The 10,747-nt window shown below is 31.9% G+C and overlaps 1 protein-coding gene across 1 annotated transcript; it reads left to right on the top strand.

Annotated features, from left to right (window-relative positions):
- Positions 1–6,468: 6,468 nt before the first annotated feature.
- LOC111366487 (ubiquitin recognition factor in ER-associated degradation protein 1-like) lies at positions 6,469–7,553 on the top strand. Its single transcript, XM_022987234.1, has one exon. The coding sequence runs from the start codon at positions 6,523–6,525 to the stop codon at positions 7,462–7,464; it is 942 nt and encodes a 313-aa protein (XP_022843002.1). The 5' UTR covers positions 6,469–6,522; the 3' UTR covers positions 7,465–7,553.
- Positions 7,554–10,747: the final 3,194 nt, after the last annotated feature.

Below are 10,747 nucleotides of genomic sequence, written 5' to 3'. Positions count from 1 at the left end.
CCCCAAACTAATCTACTTGTTTTTCTTAAGGAATGAAAAGAAGTAATATACCAAATACAGTGTGAGATGAAATCCCAATATTGATGATTGCAACATGTCCATGTGGGATTTCTCAACTTACCTGTGGAAGTATTATGGGCATTACCGAGCTTCCAAGTACAGTGTGTGAATAAAGTTGATGAAGATGACTAACCCTTAGGAGTATTATTGGAATTATCTAACTTCCAAGTACAAGATGAACAGAAGAAATCTCTCTTGGATTATCCATATGTCGAAATTGTTTAAGACAGCATACCTTTGGGGGAATGGAATTTATTCGCCATGCAAAGATATAAAAGGATGGGAGCCCAAATAAGTTTGGATGATCTATACTTGCAAGAATACAATCCTGGTTGGGAGCAATACTCAAATCTTTATTGGTCCAAAAAATAAAAAATGGTGGGAATTTTACTAATCCTCAACAATAAATAGACTTTTTATGAAAACTTCATTGTGCAATTGCTCGAACTTTTGATAGTAGATCTATCATTCAACTTGAGGAATACCATCTATAGAAATGAGTATTTTAAGAATGGGGATTTATTTCTAATGGAACAAAACGAATGAGAGATGTTCAATGAAGATGCAATTAACATACAATCCTCCTGCTTCATTGTTTGTTCTAAAACTTATTTTGTGAAAGATCACTGAGGAGATCAAAGTATTCATCATTGAGTTTGGTTTAGGTGGTCAAGTCATGCTATTTTGAGAATGGTAAAGTGAAAATTTGGAGAAAAAATGAAATATGGTGCACAGTCAATCTAAGCAAACTAACCTAGACCTTCAAAATCCTATTCAAAGTATCATGAATGTTTTGTTGCAAAAGGTCGGGATAAGACTATAAGCAAACGTATATTGTGAGGCAACCTAATTTTCTATAATTTACTTGCTTTTATTCATTACAATGTATTGCATATATTGAGTTACGATTGCATTTAGTATTTAGACACATTTAATTATTGTCTAGCTTATGTTTTATCAAATTTTATATTTAGGGTCGTTGTCATGGCATCACACTTATGCCAAATTTCCTCTCATCCCACACTTCCAATTGTTAAATGTAATCCTTAGCTCTCATATGATCATATTGATAAATATTTTTCCTCTCTCTTTTTCAAGTATGATAGAAATAATTGGTAAAACGAGCAAAAAAGAGAAAATGAAGATTAGAAATCAAATGCCTCTGAAAAGGAATCATCATATGTCGCGGTAATCATTAGATTAGATGTATGAGTTGTCAGACTGATGACATTTAGGGCACATCACGAGTCTTTGACAAGAGTCAAGACCCTCCACAGCTGTTCGAGTCAAGACCACTGTTCGAATGGTTCCATTTCAGCCTCCACCATTGTATGATAATCATCCGATGAGTTCTTAGTGTTCCTCCTTTATTTTGATTTCTATATTTGGGTCTGTGTATTCTAACATTGAGGACAATGTATAAATTAAATTTAGGATGAAAAATATTTCGCTATCTTGTAATATAATTTATATTTCGTGTAATGGAGTCAACATTATTGTATTACTTGTGTTTATAATCTAAGTTTAATATTTCTGGAAAATAAATAAATATTTTCCCATCTTATTTTACATGATTGTGTGTGAAACTTAACTTGAATATGGAATTCACATCCAATTATGGGAAAAAATATTGGACTGCTTCGTGTTAACACTTTATTTTTCATTTATTACTTGAATTCCATTAATATTTAATACTCGACTTATGAACAATTGAGCACGATTACATTCTTGATTGGTTAACTTTTAACTTAGTTATGTAAGTCAACTACATTAAAATCTTTTGAGACAATAGTAAGCAGTTAGATCCTTGTTGAAAACCCTATTTAGAATAAGTTTGAGGTGAATACTTCACTTGATCATTCTTCAATCCTTCTCATAGGTCCAAAAATATAAAAGACATTGCACTATTCATGAAACATAGACTAAAGTAACCTAAATTGTCATGTCAAGCTAGTCTTGAATAATTGTGCTCTATTCATGACCAATGTTTAGAAGACAGCCTATCGAAAAATAATGTTGCTGTAGAGTGAAAACTACTTTTGAAAATCAAAAGATCCCAAAAATAAAATAAGGGAAAAATAAAAAACACATCAAAGTGTGTTGAAGCGGTGGCAAAAAAAACTATAATTTTCTTTGTCGAATATTTTTTGCTCATCGATCAGGGATTTGGAGAGTGGTTAAGTTAATGACAAAAATTAACTCCATCTCATTTGTTTAGTTCACATTTAGGGAAAAAAATGAAAAACCAAGAGAGAGTACAAGCGATGAGAAATTATATTGACACACTTTCGATTTGATATTGACTGGGATAAGGTACTTTGAAAGTTGAAGTGCATGACTTGATACAAGTATCATTGACGGAATTGAAAATGATTAATATGTGCACACTCAAAAGCTAAGTATACAATATGTGAAGTAACCGTTGACTCTTGTATTTTATTAACTTTTTTGAATTTTGAAATTTAGATATTCACTTTGAAAAAAAAAATTTAATAACATATATTAGTTTAGTATATGTGTTTATTGTTTAGTTGAGTCCCTTTATTCAAGGATGAACAAAGGTTGAAGCTTGGGTTGTCTAAAAAGTGTGATTTTACACTTATCCAAACCACCAAAAGTAGGCATGTGGAAGTGCTTTCATATTTTAGATACTTAGTTTTGTGTAATTATTGATTATTTTAAGAGAATGATACTGAATATAAAAAGATGAAAAGAAACAAGAATTGATCAATGGCTAATTCTTTAATTGTTAGGATGAATGTAACAATTGTTTTTATTCCTTTTGTCTTTTCATGGTAATTGAACCTAGTGACGTGCTTTATTTTTTCTTTGTGCTTTTTGCTATTATGAATGGCTAATTCTTTAATTGTCAGGATGAATGATACAGCTTAGGTCTATTGACGTTTAATTAATTTAACAAATTCATGTCCATGTCTATATTGTGTTAATTACTTTTTGTATACTAAATTTAATTCAATTTCTTGGACACCAATTGGTGAATTTAGGGACTATATTAATACTAAGAGGTGTATATAGCTAGTAAGTGACATGGACTTTGATATGAGATCAAGAGATACTCTTATATGTACTCTTATATCTTATGAAATCTTAATTGCGGTCTCATGATGAAATGTGTTTATGTGTATCAGAACTTACGTAAAGACATAGTAAATAGGATTTATTTTACTCGAGAGAAATTACTATGTAAATTGAAGTTAACACGCATAAATATGGATATAGTATGGTAGACCCATTTGAATGTGCGGTTGAAAATGAAGTTTGATTAGTTATAAATAATTATAAATTCTGTAGGACGTAGGCTAAATGGGTGCTTGAAGAAATTTCACTACATTTTGTATGTCATTGTCCAATAAAAAGTAAGCAAAAGAATTTGTGATTGTAACGACAATAGTAGTGTAACTTGGTATGTTACAAGTAGTTGTAACGGTTGCGATGACGAGTGTAACAAGGTAGGATATAAGTGGTTGTGACGTTGATAACATAACAACGTGGGTAACATGTTGTGGCATCGGTGATGACAATGATGATGAGAAGATTGAGTGTTACAAATGTAACACAATTTGCTACAATTAGTGGCAATGGTTACAAGGAGGAGGAAACAAATTGTGTAACATATTGGGTTACAACATATATATAGTGTTAAAAATTAAATTATAAAATTAAAAAAAGTAATATTAAAAAAAATTTGTATATTTTACAATAGTTTGATTTTATAGTGTATAAACGAAAGACCATAGGTAGTAAAATGATATAAATAAAAAATTATAAAGACACTAAATAAAATTGAGTACAGTTGCAATTTCAATTCATCATCCAACACTCAATCTCTTCTTCTTTGTGATAGTCCTCCTCTCATCGACGCGACTCTTTACATCCAAATGTTGGTCCACTCAAATATGTCTATAACGTGCTAGATATATCATTTGTTGTTAATAAGCGATTCGACTTTTGTGCATTGCCCATTCGAAACTCATTGAACTTCTGAGAAATGCATACTCCGTGCCTAAAACATACTATTTACCATTGTACTTTCTTAAGCAAACAATGTATCTTTGACTTACGGTCTTCAATGGTGTCGAAAGGGCTAGGAATCATGATGATCCCTCTAGTTTAGCATATCTTGTTTTCTGGGGTGGCACCCCAATCTCCTTGTATTCCAAGAAGCAAAAAAATTGACAAGTGTATCTTATAAACTTATTTGGACATAAAAATATAGACATTTAGTAGTTCTTTTGAACAATTATAGCCCTATTTATTGTGTATTTTATTTATTAGGTGAAACTCAATGAATGGAATTGGAATTGAAAGAAAGAAATGAAAATTGGAAAAAAGGGCAAGTTTCAAAGTTTGGGGACTAAAGTGTAACTATTCAAAAGTTGCGTAGGATGTCACAATGAAGATTTGGGAATGCTAGGAGTCAATTAGATGCAATTAGAAGTCAAAAGGAGTGAAATACGGCAAAAATATTTTCACAAATCAATTTTCAACCACACAAGGATGTTTTTGATTTTTCAACAGGAGATTGAGACCCATTTTTGGCCTAGTAAACGTTCGAATTGGAAAAGAGCTATTGTAATTATATTATAGCCATTTGAGTTATCTTTACAACCCAATTTGAATTGTCTCAATCGGGCATCAGGAAAGAAGGTTATGATAAAAATACAAAAAAATAAAAATAAAAAAATATGTGCAGTGTGAAATTCTCCAGAGAAGTGGCATCGCTAGGTTCCACCTCTTTGCTTTGTGGTGCCTAGGCACTAAAAGTGACTTACTCATCTTCATGCACTTGCCTCGTGTTATGTAGAAAGGGCTAGGAATCATTATGATTATGCATGTAATGACTTTTCCAAAAGCTATAGTTGATAAAAGATGCGCAACCAAACCTTATAGTATGAAGAAATTGTTGGAAAATTTTACTGATATTGTGCATATTATATTCATGCCATTTATTTGCGTGAAATCGAAACGTAATTTCGACTTACTGAAATGAATTTGAGAAGCAAAACAATAATAGTTACCGAATCTGAATGTATGAATATTGATTAATCTCTTTTCGATTCTTGAATGAAAACATGTCATTCTTAAGATCGAACCTTGCAGTATAAACATGTAAATAAAGTTAATCTTTTTTATGAAATCAAAGTATAATCAAATAAATTAGAAAATGAAACAAGAGAATGCAAGCGATAGATTTTCGACCGAGGTAAGTGTGGAACACTTTGTCCTTAAGATGAATTTGTCCCGCATCGATGCTAACGGTTTTCTCGACAATCATCTTTCAAAATACAAAGACCACGTCTAGCCATAGGAACACTCCAAATGACTTAGATCAACGAACTCGAACTGAATTCTCTCTCTACTATAATCATGACTTCGATGCAAGTGTTTAATGCAAATTAAACAGGAGACATGTAATGGAATGATATGTAATTATTTATTGACTTGAATTTCTGAATGATTACATCCAAATATATGAGGTCAATATATAGTGGTTGGAAATGTATGTCAAAAGACACAATCATATCAAAAGACACATCTCATTAAGAGACATAATTATTGGAAATTAATCGTACCCGTATTCATGATCCTTCATACGAAAAGACACATCTTTTCATCCATATATTTCTAGAATATTCCACAATATTTTATATGATTTTCAATAATTTCGAGTATTTAAGCGGTTTACTTTTGGCTTAATTTTTCATTCACCAAATAAGGAATTCCACTTAAATAATCATTTAAAATTGGTCACAACCAATTTTTGATACAAAATTCCAACAAAAATTAGATGCAAAAATCTACCCCATTTAGTATATATTTGGGCTTTACATCTATGAGTCCCTTACGTAATAGATCCACTCATGTTCAAGTGATGCTTTACATAATTGTCCCTTCCTTCTGAGAATCCAATACGAGACATCCATAAATATTGACATTTTGATCTCATTTTACTACCGTGCACTTTCAAACCCTACCTTTTTCACGACAATTGTGATTTTTTTTTTTTTAAAAAAACCAATTCAAAATTTTTCTTGCCGTCAAATTCTAGACTATGCAAGCATTGTCCATGTGTTTATTTAACTTGTAACTTTTTGTTAAAGTTACCATATATTTTGCTAGTGGATTTTCTGTTTCCATATATTAGAAGTTACCATATATATTCATCATGGATTTTACTTTTTTCCTTGTTCTAAATAGGAAAGGAATTTGTATATACCAAAAACTAGACTCCTAAACCCCGAAGGATTTTATTTTTTCCTAGTTCAAAATAGTTAAGGAATTTGTATATTCCAAAAATTGGACTCCTTATCCCTCACGGAAACACGCATGCATACCCTATATATACTTATATCCAAAACCTGAATTAGCACTCTTTAAGCAATTTATCTTAGCTTTTTGTTCAATTCCCGGGCTTAGGTTTTACTTCTTCAGTTACTTAACATGGACGACAGATTTTCCAGGGGTCAACTCGGGTTCGAGCAAGCATATTGTTGTACTTCTTTCTCCAAATCCAAAAAATCTGAACTCGAATGTGGCGATAAAATTGTGATGCCCGAATCAGCCCTTCATGCATTGATGGCCAGGAATATCCCACATCCATATATGTTTCAGATTAAACCATATTACAATCCAGGGCACGTTTCTCACTGCGGCATCTCGGAATTCACCGCGGACGAGGGATTTATCAAGGTGCCGGATTGGATGATGGAGAACTTGAATTTACAAGAAGGAGAGCTAGTACTGGTCGAAAGCGCCTTGCTTCCGACTGGAAATTTCTTGAAACTGCAGCCGCATTCAACAAAATTCATCCAACTCTTAAACCCAAAAGCTGTTCTTGAAAAAACTCTGCGCAGGTTTTCTTGTTTGAGCACCGGGGATACCATAATGGTCACTCATGATAACCAGAAGTTTTACATTAATGTTTTGGAAACGAAACCGGGCCCTGCAATTTGTCTCATAGAGACGGATTGTGAAGTGGATTTTGCTGCTCCTCTTGACTATAAAGAACCTGAAAAACCGGAAAAAGTCAAAGAGAACGCTCCAGAAAAAGTAGAAGAGGAGGAGACTGAAGAACAGATTAAATTTAGGCCATTCACAGGCAAGGGGAGACGCTTGGACGGGGAATCTGTAGACGGTAAAGTGGCTAACAGCAAGACTCAAGAGAACAATGCGCCGACCACCAGTGGCAGCTCCGGCGGATCAGGTGCGGTTTCGGCGTCAACCACCAGTGTTGGCGGCAAGAAATCTGGAAAGCTTGTTTTTGGTTCCAACGGCTTGGAGAGATTATCAGATGACTCGAGGAATGACTTCAAACTCCAAGAGAGAAAAGAGCAAAAATCTCAAGCTTTCACAGGCAAGAAACATGTACTAGGAAGCCTATAGTCGGTTTATTAATCGGCGCCTTTCTAGTTCCATCTTCATAGTTTATTTCGTTGAATTTTATTCAATATTACGATCCTCACAATTTTTTAGGATTTGGCTACTTAATTGTATGCTCATAAAACTAACGGGAATAAAAAAGAGATTGTTATTATTCGAGTAATCACCAAACCCAATGTCCATGCTTTATTTAAGTTATTACAAATCATAAAGAGATATTGTGTTATTAGGATGTTGAATGAATAGTTGATAATCTATAAGTTTAGATGACTTTCCTATTTATTTTAGAAAAGCGTATTCTATATATATATACATAATTGAGTTTATACTCTTATTTTTCTTCAATTGTTCTTTCTTTTTCGTTTAGTTTTATAATATATTATCAACACGAATATTTAGCTAATGAACTAGATATATATATATATATATATATATTGTTATAATGAAATACATAATTGAGTTTATACTCTTATTTTTCTTCAATTGTTCCTTCTTTTTCATTTAGTTTTATAATATATTATCAACACGAATATTTAGCTAATGAGCTAGAAAAAAAATTTCTCTCTACAAGGGAAGGCTGATAATCGACTATGATAATTTTGATGACGTGATTTTGATAACAAAGAAATTTAAGATGTGTAATATGTTGTCGCTCTTGTAGAATGCACTTTATATTAGAAGAAATATTTGAGTAGAAGAGTACATTGTTGTTCCTCGTACAACACAATCTTAAATATCAATATTTATTAAAATATTATTAAGATTGAAAAGAAGTATACGCGTTATGAATATGAATATTTTAAAAGAATATTGTGTCGTTCATCAAGAAGCATAAAATTTATTACTCAGTGTTCAACAAGACCATGTATGTATGTTTATATATACGTGTTCTTGTTGAAATAATGACCATGTACTTTAATTTGTTTTTCACTTTTTTCTTTTGTTCAGACCATTAAATTTCTTAGTTTCTTTTTGTTTTGTTTAGATCAAAACATAGATTTGGATTCCTCTTAAAATTTAGAAGTCAACGGAAAACAATATGTTTTGATATGATAGTAATATTACTGCTAAAGAGACTATTTGATGGCAAGTTAACTAATTTACATAAGGATATATAGCAGATTGACTGTCAAATCATATAACAACATTATTACCAGAAAAATCAATTTCGTCCAACAAGTTTTTTAGCTATATACCTTCCTTCACCGCATCTATGGTTGCAATATATCCAGCCTCTGTTGATGATAGAGCTACAATATTTTGCAGTTAAGATTTTCAACTTATGCAGATATCATTTAGAGTAAATAGATGTAGACTTTCTATTATCACAGTTACTAACAAAGTTTGAATTAACAAAATTTTTTAGTTTAATTCCAGCCTTACCTCTATTAAACATCAGCCCTAAGTTAGATGTTCATTTTAAGTATCTTAACAATCATTTCATGGCTTCCCAATGACATTCACCAGGATTATTCATGTATCTAATTAAAAACCTTACAGCAAAGGCAAGGTCAGGTTTGGTACAGATCATTATATACATATGATTGTTGTGTAAGAAACAGGCTATCATAAGCGCTATTTCTTCTAATTTCCATTCCTAGAATCCTTTTTACAGAACCTATATCTTTCATTTCAAATTCTTGTTTTAACTTTTACTTAATATTATTTATCTTATTTACATCACACCTGGGAAGTAACATTTCATCAACATATAACAAAAGATAATAGGAACCAGGACCTCCATTACCTTTATAATAGAAACATGGATCATATTCACTTCTATTAAAGTTAAGTCATTTTATGAAAGTATCAAACCTGATGTACCATTATCTAATGGCTTGTTTTATACCACAAAGTGATTTTTGTGAAAAACACACAGTTTTCTTTTTCTTTTTGTTCAAAATCTTTTGGTTGAGTCATGTAGATTTTTTCATCTAAGTTTCCATGCAAGAGGACAGTTTTCAAATCTATTTTTTCCAATTCAAAATCGAGTTGTAAAGAAAGAGAAGGTAAGATCCATATAAAGGTATATTTGACTATAGGAGAAAAATTTTCATTGTAGTCAATTCCCTCTCTTTGGTTAAAATTCTTAGCAACTAATCTGCCTTGAAGCTCACATTTTCACCTTTATTTTATCTTATAAACCCATTTACAATCAATAACCCTTTGCCATTTTGGTTTACTGACTAAGACCCAAGTCTTATTCTTAACTAGTGAAAGCATTTCAACTTCCATGGCTGCAAGCCAGAAACTTGCATTTTTTTTCCTCTAATGGCATCATCGTAGGAGTTAGGCTCATTGTCTAAAAAATTTTGAACATTAAGTGCAGTAACAGAATTAGGTTTCATCCTATCTTTATGGTGGTTTTATTTCCCCCTCTTACTCTATATCTCGCTAGATGATAATCTTCTATGGGATTTACAAGTAGATCAGATAAAGGTTCAATAACAGGTCCAGGTTTAGGTTCAATAACAGTATCTTGTTGTTGGATAGGGTCCACCTCAATTTGATCGTTATTTCCAGGATTTAAATTAGTTGGAAAAAGTTCAGATTGTATAAAAGATCTATTTTGATCATTTTCAAAGGTAGCAATTTTTTTTCTTCAGTACAGGGCATGTCCATCTCATTGAAGATAACATTCCTACTTATTATGACTCTATAGCCTCCCGGATCTTTCAACCAGATTCTATAACTTTTGACACCTTCACCATATCCTAAGAAAATCCCTTTAACAAATCTGGGCTCAAGTTTTCCTTCATTTTGGTGTACATATGAAGCACAACCAAAAACCTATAGTTTGGAATAATCAATAGGATAACCCTTCCAAACATGATTGGATGTATCATAATTCGATGATTTTGTGGGACACTTATTTATTAAATATGAGGTAGTTTTAACAGCTTCTTCTAGAACAGTTTTGGAAGACCTGAGCTTATCAACATGCATCTCACATTTTCTAACAAAGTCTTATTCGTCCTTTCTACTCGCCCATTATGTTGTGGATCAACTCATATGTTTAAGGATCCCATTATATTTACAGAAATTGTCAAACTCTTCATTGAAAAATTCAAGGCCATTTTCAGTTTTAAGAACTTTAACATTTTTGTTTACTTGATATTCATTTTGGAAGGTGTCAGATTTATTTTTTGAAAGAATGATCGAACTTTTTTTTTGAATTATCATCAATGATAAGGAGGTAATATTTGTAACCATAATAAGTACTTATAGTAACTGGTCCCCACAGATCGGCATCTAAGTAATCAAGAATAAACTTTAAGTTATGAAT

The sequence above is a fragment of the Olea europaea genome, chromosome 18 (assembly GCF_002742605.1).
Source record: "Olea europaea var. sylvestris chromosome 18, O_europaea_v1, whole genome shotgun sequence".
Classification (NCBI taxonomy): domain Eukaryota; kingdom Viridiplantae; phylum Streptophyta; class Magnoliopsida; order Lamiales; family Oleaceae; genus Olea; species Olea europaea.
Note: the sequence above shows the minus strand (reverse complement) of the source record. Positions and strands in the feature narration are given on the sequence as shown.

Excerpts from the sequence above, each read along its gene's own strand:
- LOC111366487 (XM_022987234.1), top strand. The coding sequence starts at position 6,523 with ATGGACGACAGATTTTCCAGGGGTCAACTCGGGTTCGAGCAAGCATAT.